Source organism: Spermophilus citellus (assembly GCF_964194105.1).
Source record: "Spermophilus citellus genome assembly, chromosome: 6".
Classification (NCBI taxonomy): domain Eukaryota; kingdom Metazoa; phylum Chordata; class Mammalia; order Rodentia; family Sciuridae; genus Spermophilus; species Spermophilus citellus.
Genome location: NC_138187.1, coordinates 89,695,463 through 89,715,959, shown reverse-complemented (window position 1 = coordinate 89,715,959; position 20,497 = coordinate 89,695,463). Strand labels below are relative to the sequence as shown.

The window sequence follows — 20,497 nt, the reverse complement described above, 5'->3', positions numbered from 1 at the left end:
AAGAAATGGTCTGGTTGTTACCCCAAAGTCCTTCTCTTCTGCATCAGATCCAATGAGAACTCCAAAGATAAGGTCAAAATTGTTTCTCATATTCTTGAACAAAATCAGTGGTTGGGCCTTATAGAAAATAAGTGTTTTGGGTGCAAAGTAAAATACCCCAGAACATGTTGACTATATCTTTCAAATAGGACCAAAAGAATCTGAGAACTGGGAGACACTTAGATAAGGAAACTGAAGCTGTGGTCATTCCATGAGTTTGTGGTAAGCCTGAGATTATAGCCACATCCCTTGACTTCCAGTTCAGAGATTTCCCATTTCAGAGAGCCTTAATCTCTGGTGTGCTTTACACACACACACACACACACACACACACACACACACACACACACACACCAGTTGAAGGTTCTCTCTCACTGAGAGGTATCTCAACTATATCAACTATCCCAGTACTAAGAGGTGTTTGTGTAATCTTGTGGTTTAGTTCAGATCATTATCTTTGCAGAAGTCAGAGAGCTCAGACCCTCTGTTTGGGGTTATTTGTATAATATGAACCGTGATGCCTGATCCCTGCCTGGTCTTGCTGCAGCTCTGGAAGTTAGACAGTGCCATCGACATTTTCCCTGCCAGGAGATTGAGGTCCAGAGACCCTGAGTTGCCTAAACCACACAGCTCCAGGTGGTGGGGCAGGAGTCATGTGAAAGTCTACTACTGCTGCCCTCGTTTTTGCCTTTTAAAATCTCTCACTTTTACTTTTAGGAAACTCTTTCCAATACCCAACATAAGTGTATCGAGAAGCAGCAAGTACAAAGAGGACAGAAGTATAAATCTATAATTATTTCGTAACACGAGGTCAAACACTCCACTCTCTTACTATCTCTCTTTCTCTTAGTGACCCTTATCCTCTGAGTCAATGGAGCTTGACTCTGCTGCATCTGTTTTAATTCCATTCTCTGCCCCCCAACATCCAGTCAACTCCCCAGAGTCATCATTTCTATCTCAACACCACTCACCCTCATCCCCCATGGACTTTCAAGACCCGCCTCAGCCCTCCTGACAGCCCAGCAGCCATCTGCCATCTGCCCTGGCAACAGCATCCTACCACTTCTCTCTGCCTCTCTTCTCTCCACCCCTCCAGTACCTCTTTAAAAATACTATCAAATCAAGCTGGTAGCAGTGGCACATGCCTGTCAACCCAGCTATTCAAGAGGCTGAAGCAGGAGGATCTCAAACTCAAGACCAACCTCGGCTATGTAGCCAGGCCTGTCGCAGAATTAGCAAGCAATAAATAAATAAGTAAATAAGGGCTTGGCATCTAGCTTGGTAATAGAGCACCCCTGGGCTTAATGCCCAGTACTACCAAAAACCAAAACCAAAACAAATAAAAAACCCCTGCAAAAGCAAGGACCCTATGCACAGAACTGACTGTACCAGGGGCCTAATAAGTGGCCAAGTGATGAAGTCTAATGTGCCCTCCACCTTTGTGATTTATTTATACCATGAATAGCAAAACTCCCTTCACTCTCTTTTGATCTAGGAAATGTTTCGTCTAATACATGCTAAGTTTTTGCAAGAGGTAATGACTATATTTTGGGTATCGAGTTGTCAATCAAATAGTAGATGGCATATTCCTCTGAACCGTCAACCAGCCATGTGACTGGAACTCCTCAGACACCCCAAGTCATTGCCTTTTGCCCTGTTAATTTGTTCTTCTGCACCTCTGGACATGGGGCTCCTGTTGGAAATCCTGCCCCTGCCCAGGATCCAGGTAAAAGAATGAAGGCTGTCGGAGGGGGCAGGACAGGCTGTCCTGGCAGAGGGGATGTATGAAATAGAATGCTGTGTTCAGGAGACTACAATTAGGATCTTTAGCTGGAGTGTGAATTGTAAAGGTATGAATATAAAAAAAAAATGTGAGCATCAGTTGAAATAATGTAAGCAAAAATGAAATCTATAACATGCCCCACAAATCTTAACTGTCTCTACAATAACTTTTTGAGTAATGTTGTTTTGTACAACCAAGTGATAAAATGTGTAGTTATTTTGTGAGCTGGAAAGAAATATTGAAAAAATGTTATTACTTTAAAGCCTGACTGTCTCAGAACCAGGAAATAGAGTTTCTCTTGAATTCATATTCTAAGAACTATTTATGAGACTTCTGAATTAGTTTTTTTCCTCTGGCCTATATTCACATGAGTAGATTATAATGGATTTCAAATCTACTAAATTATGGTAAATTCATGGTTTAGTTTCCATACTTTGAGTTATTTGGGTTGTTGGCTGCCTAGATCACCAATTATTTATTTAGACTATTTTGCATACATTATGTTACGTATATGCAACTTTTTCGTTATTTTCTTAGCCACTGTTGTATCACTTCTTACTTTCTGATACATTGTATAGTAACTGTCCACTTTGCCCTTGCCTCTCTTTTCTTGAACCCATCTTTTTTTTTTAAATACTAAACGGCTAAGTAGTATCTTTGATTTTCCTCATTCCAATTAACTTTAAAAGGACCTAAATTATTGGAGATCTGATAAAACTGGTAACAGATAAGATGTATAGCTTTTGGAAAAAGAAAGACAAAATAATCATTGTGTGTGAGCAGTTTAAACAGGTACTTAGAAAACCTCAGACAGGTAAGGTATTAGAACTATCAAGAGTTTGGCAGGGTGGCCAAATACAAAATCAGTTTATAAAATTCAACATTTTCTTTATATCGAGAATAGCCAATCAGAAAATGTAATGGAAAATGACCACATTTTAAAATGATTTTTGATCCTTGGTTGCCAGCAATGTGATAAACTCTAATCAGTGGATCCGAGAACTGGGAGAGACATTAGTTACCTGTGAACTTGGAAAGTTAAGGCCATTTTGGAGATCTTTGAAGAAGGCTTAATTCTAGGGCTGGAGTCATAGCTCAGTGGTAGAGCGCTTGCCTAGCATGTGTGAGGCCCTGGGTTCCATTCTCAGCACCACATATAAATAAATAAAGCTGATTGACAACTAAAATTTTTTTTTTAAAAAAAGAAAGCTTAATTCTAAAAATAGAATTAAAATGTATAACTTGCAAACCAGTAGAAGGAAAAGAGAAATCAAAAGAAATGCAATTGATTCAATACAAAAGAAGATAAAGACAACAAAAAAAAGGTTAATGAAATTCCAAAAAAGATAACAGACTAGTTCAAATATGATGCAACAAATGTAAGTGGATGAAACTTATAAAATTCAGAGCTATTCAAATTGAGGGAAAAAGCCCCTCTATATCCTCTCCACCCTGCAATAAAACCCCACCAAAGTCCAGTTTTTATTATTGTAAGAGCTCTTTAAAATATGATAACATGGGGAGGTTGAACTAAAGGGTTGAAAGATACATTCCATGTAACTATTTACCCAAAGAAATTTCTGAAACTACATTAACATAAGAGAAACTAGACTGGGATCGGGGTATAGCTCAGTGGTAGCACATGTGTTTAGCATATGCTACATCCTAGGTTTGATCCCCAGCCAAGAGAGGGGCAGGGGGAGAAAGAGAGAGAGGCAGAGGGTGGGGGAGAGAGGGAGCACAAAACTAGACAAAAACCATTTTCACAGATAAAAATCATGAGAAGTTATAATAATATTAAACCTATATGTTATGTCTTGGTCCATTTTCTGTTACTATAATAAAATAATAATGATTAAGAATAAAGAGAGCAGACACAAAGAAACAATATTATAAAGAAAAGGAAAGAATGGAAATTTAAAAGAAAATAAAAGACCACTGTGAAAATATATATTGCCAATACATTTGAAAACAGATGAAATGGACAACTACAAAACCATAGATAGATAGGTAAATAGATTAGGAAGAAAAAATTGATTCAAAAAGAAGTAGAATAGAACTGTAACCAATAAAGTAAATTAAATCAATAATTAAAAATTATTAAAACATACAAAGTAAATTTTACCTAAAATATCATCTGTTTTATAAAAACTATTTCAGAAAAGTAAAATTAAAGTCTCCCCAGTTCTTTTTGCAGGGTTAGTTTAATCTTTCTATGAATTGGATTGGACTGTAGAAAAAAGGATACTATAGGACAGTCTCACTTATGAAAATAGATGCCAGGCTATTGAATAAAATATTTGCCCTGATTCTATCAATATATTAAGAAAAAATAATATTCTGATCAATTTGAATTTATTCCAGCAGTTATGAATGGCTTAAGGTGGAAAGTCTCTTGATGTAACTCATTACTTCTACTATCTGAAGGAGGAAAATCATGTATTGATAAAAAGGGGCATCTAATGATGACAAAAAGAATAGCCATTAATTATTCAATGAAAAAAAATCTTTTAAGGTATTAGAAATAAAAGGGAAGTTTCTTAAACAACTTTAGAGAAAGACTGGGGATATAGCTCAGTGATAGAGTACTTACCTAGCAAGCCTGAGGCTCTGAGTTCAATCCTCAGTATTGCAAAAAAGAAGAGTTCTAAAAGGAAGACACTCCAATTTATAGAAAACTATACTTACATGATACCTTAAAATCTATTTAATGTCAGAAATGTGGCAGAAATACACATAATCTCTACTTTTATTCAAGTGTGTTGCATGGATTAGATAATTCAATAAGACAAGTGAAAAGATATAATGAGTTGATAAAACTGTTGTTTGTAAATAATAATAATGGCATCAACTTAGAAGATCCAAAAATCTACAATTACCCAAAGAATTAGTATCCAGAATATACAAAGAACTCTTACAAATCAATAAGTAAAAAAGCAATAAAAGTTATTAAAAAAGCAGTCATGTAAATAATAACTTTGTGACAGCATGCTCTTTATCACCAGGAATCATGGAAACTTGAGATAACAATGAGACTTCATATTATTCTACCAGATTGGCAAAAAATGTTAAGATTTTGTAACGCTAATGATAGTGAGGATTATGTGAGGAAATCAGAAAATCTCATAAATTGCTGGTGGGACTGTAGAATAGCATAGGTGTTTCAAAGAGAAATTTAAAAATATGGTAGTAAGATTGAAGCTGTCCATGTTCTACAATGAGCAATATCTTTTCTAGGCAAAATTCCTAGGGAAATTTTTGCACATGTGCATATATTCAAGGCTATTCATTATTGCATTGCTTATAATAGAAAAAAAATCAAGAAGGCATTAGATTAATGAACTCTGGCATAATCAGACAATAGAATCATAATTAAATACATAAACAAGCATTGTTAAGAGCAGATTTCAAAAACAAGTTTAAGTAAAAATTTGTTAAGTGAAAAAACAAGTTTCAAAAGGAAGTTTACTATTTATGTATATTGAAAATCAAAAACAAAAACAAAATAAAATAAAATAAAAAACAGTAGTGCGCATTGCTTTAAGGGGTATCACTCAAGCTTGAGAACAAAACGGACATGAAGCAACCAAGGTCAACTATAAACATTCATTGAATCCTGAGGATGGATATTTGATAGCTATATTAATCTTAGGGCTTTTCTGTATTGTTTGAAGTTTTAATAATTTTAAATTATATATAGAATAAATAATTTTTTTACGTCAACCTAATTCTTTGCTGAAGCCTCTTCCTAAGGAAAACACAAACTCAGGGCCTTTGAGGAGGAGGGAAATGGCTTTCCCCCAGTCCAGGGCCCTCTACGCAGCAGGAGTGTCTGACTCCTAATTTTATTTCTCAAATCAATTGTCTCCATCATTGCTCTCAACTCTCAGTAGTTGAATTCAGCAAGAGGATTAAGGCTAAAACATCTTCCTGGAGGAGGTGGTAAAAGGACTTTGAGAATAGCATAATTACAGCAATGTGAAAATTTATATGTGCATATGGACCAGAACAACAACAAAAAAATAGGGTAGCACAAAATACAAGTGGTGGTCCTACCCACTGCCTTCCATTGTTTTTGGCTAGATGGGCACCCAAGAGCAGCCCGTAAGCTTTGTTTAGCTGCTTAGCTCCCTTGCCATGAATTGTGGTAGGCACTGAGCGAATATTTGGGTGTCTCAGCACTGGTACTGGGGATATTATCTATAAAGAATACCTGTGGAGAAAACACCTGTGAAGAGATGAACAAAAGGACAGACACAGGCCGGGTAGGGGCAGGCAGACAAGGTGGAGCGGAGTGGGGAGAAGAAGCAGCGAGGAGGAAGTGAAGAGGGAGAAGAAGTGTAGACGTGAAGTGTCCACTCCTCCCTCCTGCCGAGTTTATTAACTCAAAAAAAGTTACAAACCATGTTACCATGACCACATCCTCATTCGTATTTCTTTAAGCCCAAGTGCTAGCTAACTGAGATAAGGTCCCGGTTAGTACAAACCCAGAGCCCCTTCTCTCCAAGGACATTGCTAAGGAAACCAGATAGTGCACCTGCATAGTTATCTTAGTAGCTTCAAGGAGCGGCAAGTGCTGCGCATGCCAAGCCTGGGAAACAGGGTAAACTTGTGAAGAATGTTGCTATGGCAGCTGGGCATCCCGTGATTTTGTACAGGAGTTTCCCAGTAGCCAGATATATCCTAGCAGCCAGGCATTCTGTGTCTTTGCATAGAAACTTCCTAATTACCAAGCATGTCATAATCATGAAGTTTGTCATAGACCCCAATCCCAAATACAGAACTCCCACAATTACCCATCAATTTATTTATTCAAACAATTATCCACCTTTGACTTTTTTGCTTTATTTTATTATTATTATTATTTTTTTTTTTTGTGGTACTGGGGATAGAACCCAGGGCCCTAAGCAAGTGCCCTCCCACTGAGCTACATCCCCTGCCGGAGGATCCCTCTTTGCCCTTTCACTCCAGCAGTATAAACGCTGTGGAAACTGAGGCAGAAGTGAGGTGCCATGTTATAAGGATAATTATTTTCTTTTAAGGGAATTTAAGGAAAGTTACTGTCATCAAAGGGCGGGAGGGGGATATCATGTGTTCGGGGCAGGTGATCTCAAGGCCACCGGGCCTGGGTTTCTCTCGTAATTACCCCTGCTCATCTGTGAGTTATTTGTGTTATTTGACCCACAGTTTCTGCAGCCTGGCTTCCCCTGACCGTGTCAAATGGTCAGAGTTCCCACAAGCCAAGAATGAGTGACTCATGGCTCAGACCCTTTTGGAAAAAAAAAAAAAAATCAGCACTTGTTATAAAAACAAACAACAAAAACTCCCAAACTATGGGTTAGGGGATCTAGTTATTTTCTCTTTACTTTGAAAAGGAAAAAAAGAGGGTTGGGGATATAGCTTAGTTGGCAGAGTGCTTGCCTCGCAGTGTACAAGGTCCTGGGTTCAATCCCTAGCACCACCAAACAACAACAACAACAATAACAACAACCCCCAAAACAAACAACAGCGGTAAAAGGAAACAGGGAACCAGAAGTATCCCTCCACTCAGCTGTCTCTGAGCTGTTTCATCTTGGGGGTCTCAAATGCTTCAGGAAGGAATGGTGGGGATCTGGTTATTTCCTCACCCTCGAGTCGGTGACAGGCTTCCATGCCTGAGTTAACCACAGGCTTACCACTGAATGTCAGCCTGATTAAAATTAAAGTGTCATCAGATAAGAATAACAAGGTTGTGGGGGAAGGGGGAGAAATAACACTCTGCTCTTTCTCTGAAATCTGAAAGCAGTTTTCCCTCAAATCGTTGAAACCAATTTCTTGGGACAGAGTCATATTTTTAGTAGAAATATGCTAAATTGGTGAATCCCACCCACAGTCTTCTGCAAAGAGACACTCTTCTGAGAAACTAGACCATATATTGCTAAGGAGATTTTTGAACTGGATATCAATGGGATTTCCCCTGAAATTTTAAAGAAAGACCATGTAAGTCAGTATAATGTGGGGTAGAGACTGCAGACCAGAGAAAGGAAACAGAAAGAAGGAAAAAAAATTAAAGACATGGAAAATGACGGGGACCCAGGGCAATGATGCCAACACTGCTCCTCAAAATTGTGGCCCAGGGGGATCGATGTCAGACAGGGTGTGTCATGTTGGTGTGCCAGTAGGCCACAACCATATGACCACACCCAAGATGCCCATTCTCAGCCACACTTGCGCTCTGCCTGCTTCTGAGATGGTGCCTCCTGTGTTCCCTTTCTTCCCCGCCATCCAGAATTCACACTCCATTTTAAGCAAGATCCAGGTTGTTCACATTACCCATTTTGATAGGTTCAAACCCTTTTATGGAGAATGACAATCCAAAACTTGGAAACATAGCCACAAACTGTGGTACAGGGGAAGCATTGATTTGGGCTCCAAGTCCTGGGTGTTTCATACGCTGCCCTGATCTGCTCGTCTACTGTGGTTTTGCTTGCGATGGGTTCAATACAGACCAAGGGCACTTGTTCATACTCCACAAACCCCACACTTCACACATTTCAGGTGTGTGTGGATGGATGCGGTTGGCAGCACAGAGCTGGGAGAAGATTCTGCTAAGACCATAGGTTAAATGGAATCAAAAGCCCTTTCTTGTACTCCAAGGAGTGGCCTCAGAAAACCAAAATCATCCTGAAGGCATTTACTGAGGGGGTCTATGTATTTAGAGTGGGCTGGTGGAAATTCTACCCACTGCCTTGTCCTGCTCCCCATGTCTTGCTGAAAGGAAGCTCAGCCTCCCCTTTCCCCAGAGTTTCCTTTAAAATGTTGGCTCTAAAATATTCCTACCTTGCGTAAGTTCTTACTTAACACACAAAATCCAGGTTTCTGATGGTTTTAGTCAGTAGGTGCTATTTTTCTAACAGACACAGTTAGTGTGTGACTGCATACTGCTCCTGTATAATACTTTGGATCTGGAATGTTTCCCAAAGTCTTACCTGTTGAAGGTTTGGTCCTGAGATGGTGGTGCTATCGGGAGGTGGTGGTAACTTTAAGAAATGGGGCTTAGTTTCAGGAAATAGGTCACTGGAGATATGCCCTTGAAGGGTGTGTTGTCCTCGGTCCCTTCCTCTCTCCGCATCCCACCTCTCTCTGTCTGCTTTCTTGCTGCCATGAGATAGGCAGTTCTGCCCTTCCACATGCTCTCGGCCATGATGCTCTGCTTTGCTAGAGTTTCAAAGTGAAAGGGCCAAATGATCATAGACAGCAAATACTAACATTGTGAGCCAAAATAAATCATTTCTCCTCTAAGCTGATTTTCTCAGAGATTTTGTCATAGCAATGGGAAGCTGATTATAACATACTGCAATCAGCATTAACATTGGGCTTCTTTTGGAAGTGAAATCCAAGGTGGCCACATCTTCCAAGTATGTGGGAATTTAAGACACAGGGCAAGAGCTCTTTTCCCATGTTTTCCTCAGTGTGGTGTTGAGATATTGCTTTTTACTCAGCAAATATTTATTAAATCGTAGGAAGTTAGGACTGCCAGGGGACTTAAAGACACTCAATAGCCATCTTCTCACTTGCCTGAAGAAAGTGCACACTTTGTCTAAGGCCTCTCAAGTTTTTGGGTGCATTATGTGTTTCTCAGCACGGTGGTCACCCGATGAAGACACCTGGCCTAGATCACTTGTTGATCTGTAGAAGGGACAGTCGGGCACTGCATGAGTTCACTACCACACTGACAGCATTCTGTCCCATTCTCATACTCTGCATAGTACCCAGTGCAATCAGACCAGGAGCTGGATAAGCCAAAGGGAGACAAGAGGCTGGGAAGGGCAGGTGTGTCACCCAGGGGCGTCAGGTATCTCAGCACCTGGGGAAAGCCCAGGCGCCAACTCTGCTCTGAAGCTTTTGAGAAACTGATAATAACAATCATATGAGCCGAGACTCAGCACGTGCTGCATGCCAAGCACTGTGTGGGGCATCCCCTCTCCCATCTTCACAGCCACGGAGGGAGGAGGTGTTGTTAATGTTAGTGACAATTAACATAACTATTATTTAAGGTTATATTATGTATCACAATGAAAATATATCATCAATAAAATATATTATGATAAAATTAATGCAGTTTGCATTATATTACATATCCCAGAAATGTGTAGATACATAATGATTAATTAAGATATGTAAATTACTATGGTATAATAATTAAAATAATTGTCATTTTGTTATATCTTATACTGTAATGAAACATAATGAAATACATAAATATAAAATATATGGTATAAAATAGTATAATAATCAACACTCTTAAATATTATAAGAAAATATAAACATGCAATAAGTAATTAATATATATCATAAGCTACCATAGCATAACGTCTGTATAATTACATTCAACGATAATTAGGCAAGGCATTATTCTTTTGTTTTACAGACAAAGGAACCAAGGCACAGAAAGATTCAGTGACTTTCCCAGAGTCACACAGCCCAGCAATAGTGGAGCCAGGATTTGGCGGCTGTGTGCCCTCTAGTTCCCCCATTGTGAGCCGGCTGCACCCTGTTCCTGTGGCCACTGTGACCTCTGACCTTCTACTGCCATGCCTCTGTTCCACAGCATGTGAATCCTGGGGCTTGGGTGGTGATGGGTGAGGAGGAAGAGAGGTTGTTAATGTTAAGAAATTTTAATCCTCGAATCTCCAGGATTTGGGGCTTGGTTGGCTGCCACGAGGAGGAAAAGGGAAGAAACGGGATTTTGCCTAGGATTCCTGGTGGATAGCATCACTGAAAAAGGAAATAGAGAAGACAGGACAGCCTGGGGCCATGATTCTGTACAAGTTTGAGCAGCTGGTGAGCATCTACGTGGAAGGGCTGAAGGCCTTTGGCTATGTGAATTCTAAGTCCAGTGTGTCGTGTCTACTGGGCCACTTAGGCCCACATCCTGGTCACCTTAGGCAGGCTTTCTTGTGTAGCTTACAGCAACCCAGGAGAATCCGTGCTACTCCTATTTTATACAAACAGAAACGGAGCAGCACAAAGGCTAGGTACTGGCCAAACATCAGTCCCCACCTTGGTCACTCACGACCCTTTGAGCTTGCCCCTCGGGCCTCCATCACGTCTGCCTTCCATCACTCTCCACATGGAGCCCAGTGCTGTTTCTCTGAAGCATAAATCCTGCTGTCCCTTGCCTTGGCTCCTCTCCTGCTGCCATCTCACCCCTCTCTCAGGGCTGCAGACCAGAGAAGGCTCCATTGCACTGCACACGCCCAGCCTCAACAGCCTCCACCTCCCACCACACGCCTCAAATCTTTGGCTTTGTACAAGTGTGACAGCTCTTGGAACTCACTGTGTCTTTTGTCTTTCCTTGGCCTTCCTCATTGTTCCAGTAAAACAGAACCATAGATTCGTGAGAGGGAATCTGTAGTGGGAACTGGCTCATGTGCTTATGGAGGCTGAGCAGTCTAGCCAAGCTGAGAGAGTAGGTTCAATTACAAGTGGGCACCACTGCTCCTAGCTTCAACATGTTTTTAAAGAAACTTCACACAGTCATTCTGGCTCTGCTCTGACTTAAGATAAAGCTGGTGACAAACAACATATTATACCCAGGACTGAAAAGTTTTTGCTGGAAGCTGTCCCCAAATAAGGGAAGAGAGAATGCTCTGTCCTGAGACTAGAGAGCTCAGTGGCTTCAAGGTCTGTGAAATCAAGTTCCAGGTAAAATCAGCAGGCACAAGCCAGGATAACCAAAGTTGCCTTTAGGTCCTTGACCTATTATTTTTTCACCCCTGAGAAAGTCATGAATTAACAGATGCAAAAGGGATTTAGAAGTCTGATATAATCTGTCAATCATCAAGAGCTGGGAAGTGGTGCACAGATGGGACCCTCTAGAAAGTGCCCCTTAACCCCAATAAAAACTGAGTTCACAAAAAACTGAGTTGTTGCTCTCCAATTTGATAAGACCTGCTCTCCCATGGGGTTGCTTCCTCCACTCTTCCTCTTTCTCTTTCAATAAACTTTGCTATCCTGTTACTGCCCCTTAAAATGGTAGACAGAGGGCTTGCCTAAGAAGCCCGTGCAATGAATGATGGCTTCATGGCTTGCTTCCTTCATGTAGGGTGGGAGCACGCTGCAGTCAGATAGACCAGCTCCTTGCTTTCTCAACAAGCGATTACTGGCTCATGATGGTCCCTGCCATCTAGAATTTTTTCAAGGATTCCATGAGATAATGGAGGCAGAGCATGAGGCTCAGACCTGGCTGGACCATGGAAGCCCTCAGTGGCTATGATCACATCCCATGGGGAGAGGGACAAAGCCAGGGCCTCTGCTAGTCCCCTGGCACTAGCTTTTGAAAATTGGGCCAGAGAAATGGAAGCTGATAAATTGGGAAAAGGAAAGTAAAAGTGATGATCTGGTGGGTGAGAGGCAGTGAAAACCAGAGTGAAGAAAATGACCCAGGGGTGAATATCAGGGCTGGGTGAGCTGGCCCTGTGGGCTGCAGCTCCAGCTCAGGGCCAAGAGCATCAGCAGGCTGTCTGAGGAAACTGCCCTTTTGTTCAAAAAATCCTTAAAAATTTTTTTGTTTTGTTTTGGGTTTGTTTTGCTTTCCACTTAAAATAAGGAGCTTTCCCTTTACAAAGGTTCTTTTTGTTCTAAATCAGGCTATGAACAGAGGTGTTACTACCACAAGTACCGGAAGCAGATACCACACTGGTGCTCAGCTGGGTCGCAGCTCGGCCCGGTTTCCTCCTCCGGGGAAGCCACCGACAGCTTGCCCACAGCTGGCACAGTGTCACGCAGCCTGTGCCCCATCCCCAGCCCCAAAACTCCCAGGAAACTCTTAGGGTGCCTGGGCAGGAAGAGGATGACGTCAACCTATGCTTCGGGGACTTCAAACAAGACTTTGAGAAATGAGTGCTTTGCCTTTTGCTGGGTAACCTGAGAAACAGAGCTCTCTCTGGGGAGATGAATGGATTCACTTCAAGGGGCTCATTTGATCAATACTTATATATAGCTATAAAGTATATTTTTATATATAGCTAATAGTATATTTTTGTATCTATATGTGCAATATTATTTTTATATTTTATAAATATGTAAATGTATACTTTCATAAATATATGTATAAATATATTTTTAAAAAGGCATTTTTTTTCTTTAAAAAGCATCATACTTAGGGGTGGGGAGTGGGGTTATGGATCAGTGGTAGAGTGCTTGCCTAGCGCGTGTGAGGCCCTGGGTTTGATCCTCAGCACCATATAAAAATAGATAAATAAAACAAAAGGGTATTTAAAAAAAAAGCATCATAGGGTTTGGAGATGTACCTCAATGGTTGAGTACTTGCCTAGCACTTACGAAGACCTGGGTTCATTCCCTAGCATCATAAACAAAAACCAAACCAAACAAACAAAAAGGAACTCCACCATAATAAAGTAAACGGAATCAACAAGGTCCCTCCCTCCCTGGGAAAGGTCCTGCGTGGTTAGGATTTGGAAGGATTCATACAGACTCGGGCACATGGTGGTTGATTAGCACTGTCTATAAATACTGCCTCAAAGATTCTTGGGGCTGAAGAAGCCATCAGTTTATTAAGGAAATTTAAATAGTGCCGCTTGAAATGTTTCTGAAAGGAATTCCCTCAGCAAAAGAAAAGAGTCTGTATTATGTCCTTTATCTGTATTATTTTAAATTCAAAATTGCAGGTGTTGAAGTTTGGGTGGCTAATGAAGACCAAGCAGCTCCCGCCCTCTTCTGTGTCCCACAGGCTGGTGTGAATGAGAGGCAGACACTGATTTCAGATGGCTTGCAGAAGTGAACAAGGGTCTGGTCTGCAAGTTCCACTGGCTTTCTTGAAATTCGTATCTTAGCACTTAGTGTGTGTCATCATGGTGATGGTGTGTTTCTTTCCTGGTAGATGATGAGCTCTCAGAGGCCAGGGACTGGGTCTTACTCATCCCCATATCTCTAGCCCTATCTCTTATGTTTACAGAATGAATGAGTAAACTAAGGAGTGGACAAACAAATAAGCAGAAGTCCTGCCCCAAGTGATGGGCTGTCCCTAGTGGCCCTACTGCTTCCTCCTGCCACCTGTCTCATCACCCTGAATGTCATCCCCACTGGACAGCCACGCTCTCACTCAGCACCTGGGAGGCACATACCTATCCTTGCCTTTGTTTTTTATTGCTGAGAGTATAGAAAGCAGCAGGCTTCTGAAGGAGGCATCTATTTTGGTCCCAAACAGAAAAGAGTGGGTGATTCCGTGGGCAGTGATGGCAATTCCTGAGCATGGTGTAGTGACTCATGCGGAGGGGTGTTCAGAATTTCCTCTGTTTTGCGGCCTGCTGGGGCAGCCGTGACTGTGAGGGTTTCTTTGAAGCATACTCAGATGCAAGGAAGACACCCCAAGCTGTCCTTTGAGGGTCAAAGGAGGACTGAAGGGGAACAGAAGGATCCAGAAAACCCAGACTCCGCAGACCAGATGAAACCTGAGGAGTTCCTACAAGAGGCTGGGCACACCAGTAGATTGAAGAGCTGCCAATTATGACAATAGTGGCCGGGTTCTGGGGGCACAGACAACCATGATTTCCACAGAGCCACAAAGTAGCAGCAGGACAGAACTGATTGCAAACTTTTTGTTTTTTATGTCAACTTTTTAAAAGCAAAAACCAGAAGTCTTTCCTAATTATCCAGGTAGCACATTGCCCTTCCCATTCTCATCACTTATGACATTCATCAGTTTTGCTCTTTATACTGTGCATTATTTGATCAATATCTGATCTTTTCCAGATTGGTTTTCCCATTTTAATCTCAGATTCTGGGTCAGTAGAAGCAACACATGCGCACCAGCAACACGGGCTTCATATTGGAGCCTATGAATCAGAATCTCGGGCACCACACCCATACCTCTCAAATCAGAATCTGCTTTATAAAAACATACCCAGGTGACTTGTAAATGCATTAAAGTTTGAGAAGTGCTACTCTACTCTCAATGAATAGAAATAAAAACCATGGAATTAGACCAACTGAAGGAATTATCATTTTGTCTCTGTAAAGTGGGTAAGTTTCAATTTTAACTGCATCTTAAATCATTTAAGGAAGTTGAAACAAATGTTATTGTTACATCTTGTTCTCCCCAGAGAGATTGAGAGAGTCTGACTTTTCCACTCTTAATCAATTATGGACATCACTTTTTAGAACATCCCAGATGTGTAGCAGGTGCCTGGAACCATTGTCCCAAAGACATTTCCCAGTGGGACTTGTGTTCTCTAATTAATGGAGGCAAATTCCGGAGTAACCTTAAAAATCAGCCAAAAGAGACAAAAAAATTATCTGAGTAATGTTAGAGTAGAACATGTATAAAATTCCCAGAGAATTTGGGGGAAAACAGTGAGTGACTTACTTGAAAACAAGTAAGTTCAGGGATTTGGTGGTAAGATGTGGACTCACTGGCAAATACTACTAGCCTTCCCTTGGTAGTCTTCCAGATGGGGATTTCTCAGTAGATGAGACATCTCCATGGTTAAATGATAAGCAGTTTGAAGACAAGGATTTTAACCTTTTCATCCCTGTAATTCTGGTGTGCTAATGGATAGACAAAGGGATATCATTGGTAATTAATGTGCAGGGGATATTGGGCTAGAATTTAAGAGGCGGGATTCTAGAGCAAGCTTTAGTTGAACACACTTAGGGATGAAGGGCTTGTAGGTTTTTGAAGCCGTTCATTGAATTAAAGTCTCTCTTCTTTTCTACAGTGAGTGTCTACATATAAAGAGAGGAGGGACAGGTTTTCACCCATGCAAAACCTCTCCCAGGAGAAACAAGGGCATTGATTAAGGGCAAAAAATCCCTTAAAGAGCCAACAGCTGAAGACCTCATCAATAGTTAGTGGTTTTGCCTTAACACCTACACTGCAGGGATATGGAGGCAGTGGGTCATGCTGCCGGGCAGGGCAGTGCCTCTGAAGAGCTGGAAATAACCTACAAGGAGATACCAGGCTTTAGTCTGTTGACACTTGAAGATCTCTCAAGCCTGACCCTGCTGGGTATGTTTTTGCTTGGGAAAATTTTTTTTTTTCATTTCCAAAAGTACCCCCATTTGAAAATGCCTTTTAAACAGAGCTTCTTTTTCCTTTCCGAATTCTTGATAGAGTGATGGAACTGAAAGGAAGTTTCTCAAAAAGGTTTCATTGGTTAACCTTTTCCTTTTACGGGGAGAAATTTGTCAAAAGACATGTCTTTCACATGTCTTCTCTTGGGTCCTCCAACAATGTCTCTGGGAGGCGCCTTACTCCACTTTCTATTTCCTACAAAATTTGCTTTCCTCCTAATCCTATTCCCTGCTGATCTCAGGCGACCACTCCTATTTTGTAAAGGAATTCTCTGTTTATTTGTAAGGTTTCTACTCATGCTTGGGTATGAGGGAGCAGGAAATTAACTTGAATGGCCAGTGTACTGAGGGCTAGCCTGCTTTAATGGTGCCTGTTGCTATCATGGGAATGGCTTCCACAAGAGATTGCTCGGAAGTATCTAGAATACCCAATCTCTAGCCAGAGGGAAAAGAAAAAATTGAAAAATTTTCATGTGTGAGACCAGTGGAATGGATTGGTAGAACGTACTAGCTATTCTTCATAAGCAACTCTCTGGACACGCCAGGGGAGTCAATTGTTTTGCATCGAATTGTAAAGTGAATTCTTTTTGATTCTCAGAGCTAAAATAGAGCATATGCATAGGTGATATGTCAAACTGCCTGTTTAAGACACACTGTTTTAAAGAAAGTTACTGGCTATTTTTATGAGTTAGTTCCAAAATGCTTAGCAAAGGCCTACCTCTCTAAGATCTATCTTTTGAAGATGAACAAGGTAACAGTCACAATAATACTTTGGGATCCAGAGAAATGGAAGGATTAAATGTGAAGGCTTAAACATCTTGTGTTTTAATGACCAAGTCGAAGGTAGGAAATTCTAGCGTGGGCAGCAGTCTTTACAAGAAAGAGAATCAGACTAATATATCACCTTGATGGAGTCCCGCACTCTTTTTTTTTTTTTTTTTTTTTTTTGTCTAGGGGATGAAGATTTGATCACAGAATTCCTAGAATGAAAAAAAGATGATCAAGGGACATATAAGCCCTCAGAATTTCCACAATTCTGAGAAAGGTAGCTTCAATAACGTGCTGTGTTGACAACATCAGGAGAATTCTCTTTTTAACCACATCCCAGGACCCAGTAATATAGAGATTAAAAACACCTAAGTTGACTAATACATCCCCTGTACCTCATCACAATTTTAAATAGTGGCTTTGGAAATTTTCAGAATGAAAATCTGCCTTATGAATCAGCTAGAAATTGCATCTGTTGACAGACTGATTTCGTTAGAGAACTCTGACTCCTGGGGAATAAAAAGACTTCCTTCTCCTAAGACCGAGTTCCTCTGGGAGGAAACGTTTGAGATGAGATTCTTTCTTTCTCTGGAGTGGTTCCTGTGCTGTTTCTTGATTCCAAAAATCTCAATTCATTTAATTCTCTTATCACTGGGTTCTCATTGGCCTCTTGGTTGGACTATTTTGAAGAGACCTGTGGCCCTTCTCCCTGTACCTGATCTTCCTCCAATCTATGCCAGAGTCACTTCTGACCCTGTTTTCAGTGAACCAAAAGAGCACAAACCGGGAGGCTGGGTTTGAGCCCTGGCCCTCTCATGGCCTGTGTGATACTGAGTTTTGAGTTCTTCTTCATCTATGGGTTCATGACATCCACAATGCAAAGTAGTTATAAGGATTACAAATAAGATGCATATGTCTGGCATGAAGAAGTCACTCTCTAAGTGATAATTTCTTTTCTAAAAATTTTACTTACCAAGTGAAATTCAAAGGCTTTCACGTGCTCTCCAAGGCTTTGGATCACCTCTTTGGCCCTATCCTACTTTTTCAGTCTTCAATCCCAGCATCCCAGCATCCCCACCCAATTCAGGGAACATGGTGGACCCCTTGCTGTTCCCTAGTGCTCTGCTGTGTCTTTGCTCACTTGTCCTTTCTATATGGAATCTGTTACCGAAGTTCACCAGTTCCTCAGGGTCCTGTTGGCACTCCACTTTCATGAAGTCCTACTTCCGGCCCACACTCCCTTGAGGCTCACCACTGCCCTACGTGGACTGTTGCCACTCTTGGCCTTTCTCCTCCCAACAAGGTTTATCAGGGCCATGTCATGTTCACTACATGAGCAAAATTTCTGCCTGCAGTACTGGAAAGGTCAGAAGAGGCGTTAGGTAGACTAATGGAGAATCGAGTGAACAAAAAAGTCAGCATGATACTCTGCCACCAAGACCATTCTGATCCCCAGCTAAACACCAGGGACTGGTAATGACACAAGTTTACTTGAAATGTGTTTCCCAGAGGCAGGGCGCAATTGACTGTGAAGATTTTGTTTTTCAGGGTGTGATTGACCTGGCAAGGACCCTTTTGAGGGATGAACCACAAAAGGGTTCAAATCATAACCCTTTAATTCCAAAGTGGGGAAATTCCTACCCTGGTCAGTATGTTCCCAACACAACGTAATCACTTCCCCAAAGCAAGCAAACACACTCCTTGTATGTAGCATCATTTTTCTTTTCGTAACACATCTTCTGGCAATCATTTAGGATTCTATTTCTAGAAGTTTAGGACACGAAATTATATACTTTCAAAATATATGTATACTTTCTTATTTATCTTTCTGAGTAGCAAGGGAAAATGTTATCAGAAATTTCACATTCAATTAGAAAGGGTGGTTTGAGCAATAAGTTGGTGGATTTTTACTTCTCTAAAAAACTGAAAAAAAACTAGGATGATGAAGTTGAAAATTTTCACATATATATATATATATATATGCAGACATATATACATATATAGGAAATATATGTATATATAGGAAAAAGTAATGTATGTTTATATTTTCTAAAATTTCTACAAAATTTCACTTAAAAGAAGCTTCCTAGGTATTATTTCCTGAGGCAGTAAAAGCAAAGAAGCTAAAATATTTTGAGTTCTTAAATTATTCCAGTGTTTCATATATGAGTTACTGGTGTCTCAGGCAAATTAATCTGGATAAAGAGAGGTATAATAGCTTTTTTTCTTTGCTAGGATCAGGGGTATTAGGGATTGAACTCAGGGGCACTTGACCCCTGAGCCACAACCCCAGCCCTATTTTGTATTTTATTTAGAGACAGGGTCTCACTGAGTTACTTAGCACCCTGCTTTTGCTGAGGCTGACTTTGAATTCAACATCCTCCTGCCTCAGTCTCATGAGCTGCTATTATTACAGGATGTGCCACCAAGCCTGGCTCTAATAGTTTTTTTTTTTTTTTTTTTTTTTTTGGTTACCGGGGATTGAACTTAGGGCAGTCAACCACTGAGCCACATCCCTAGTCCTTTTCTGTCTAACAGGTTTTTTTTTTTAGTTGTAGATGGACACATATCTTTATTTTATCTATCTATTTTTTTTAATGTGGTGCTGAGGGTTGAACCCAGTGCCTCAGACATGTGAGGCACGTAACCTACCACTGAGCCCAAACCCAGCCCATTGCTTTTTAATATTATATTATAGTTGGGGTGGGAGTTACAGTGGGAAACTAAATTCATTGGAGAATAAAGAAAAATGTCCTGAGGAATCTGCTCGTCAGTATCCTGTTAACATCCAAATATCATATCACTATTCTTCCCAGAACTGTCAAGAACTGTGAATGATTAGAGTCTCTTAGCATCCAAGCTTGCTTTATAAACCAGGGACCACCGAGGTGTAAAATGAGGTCCCCGTGGGTTGTAGACAAGAGGTAGGAAGCAAGGTTCCCTCCCTTCTTATAACTTTCTACTTGGTGTCCCCTCTGGCTCAGTGGCTGGGTAGAGGTGACATCTACTAGCCTTTTCAAGATGCCAAGGGCAACCATGGCCTCTTACCTGTCATGCTGCCAGGTACCATGATGAGTGTGAATAATCCCCACATCAGCAAGCTTGGTTCCATCTTCCTGGCACTTGGGACCAACTCGGACAGTAAAGAGGAAGCGATTCTCTCCAGTGGGTTGGGTTGCCTGTCAGCAGCTTTCTCACATGGTGCTGGGAGGATGCCTGAGCAAAGACTCATTCCTCTCGACCTGTCATCTTTGCTGGTCCAGCCAGTCTCTATGACAGCCAGGAGTTGCTCTCTTTAAGTATCAGACTGGTGTGTTCAGCCAGGAAATTGTGCTACCACTCTGTTCTCTGATCTCAAATATAGAAAGTGGCTTCTTTTTTTCTTTTCTTTTTTTTTTTTTTTTGATGACACCAGAGTTTGTGGTAATTTTCAAACCAGGGTTTTTTTCAAGTTCAATTGCTGGGAGGTGTGGGCCGAGGTTGGTGAGAAGGATCAGGCTTCATTTATGAATCTTTCTTCAGCTTCATCTATAAAAGGAAAGGGAGATTCCCTTGCTGTTAAAGGAGGGGTGAGCAAGCACTTCTTGGCAGTGGTCTCATCTACTGTTTTGAAAACTAAGGGCCCCCCCCCAGCCCCAGCTTTGCAGGCAGGGGCCCTAGGAGATGGAGGGGCAATCACAGGAGAGCAGGGAAAGGCAGCCTTCACCATAGATGAGCATTTCCTAAAGTAGTCCAACCCTGAGTCTCTTTCAAAAGTCTAGCAGGCATTGGGGCTGGATCTCCAATATTCAGATCATGGAAAAGTAAGCAGTGGACTGACTAATACTCAGA

General features: G+C 41.1%; 1 protein-coding gene across 1 annotated transcript in view; it reads right to left on the bottom strand.

The window, feature by feature from the left end:
- The window catches only part of IL2RA (interleukin 2 receptor subunit alpha), a gene marked incomplete at its 5' end in the record, with an annotated part of 43,161 nt that extends 23,263 nt beyond the window's left edge, over positions 1-19,898 (bottom strand). The window contains one exon of the mRNA XM_081300000.1: positions 19,715-19,898. Within this exon, the coding sequence (XP_081156126.1) occupies positions 19,715-19,898 (184 nt within the window). The remainder of the gene's footprint in view (positions 1-19,714) is intronic.
- Between the last annotated feature and the right edge of the window lie 599 nt (positions 19,899-20,497).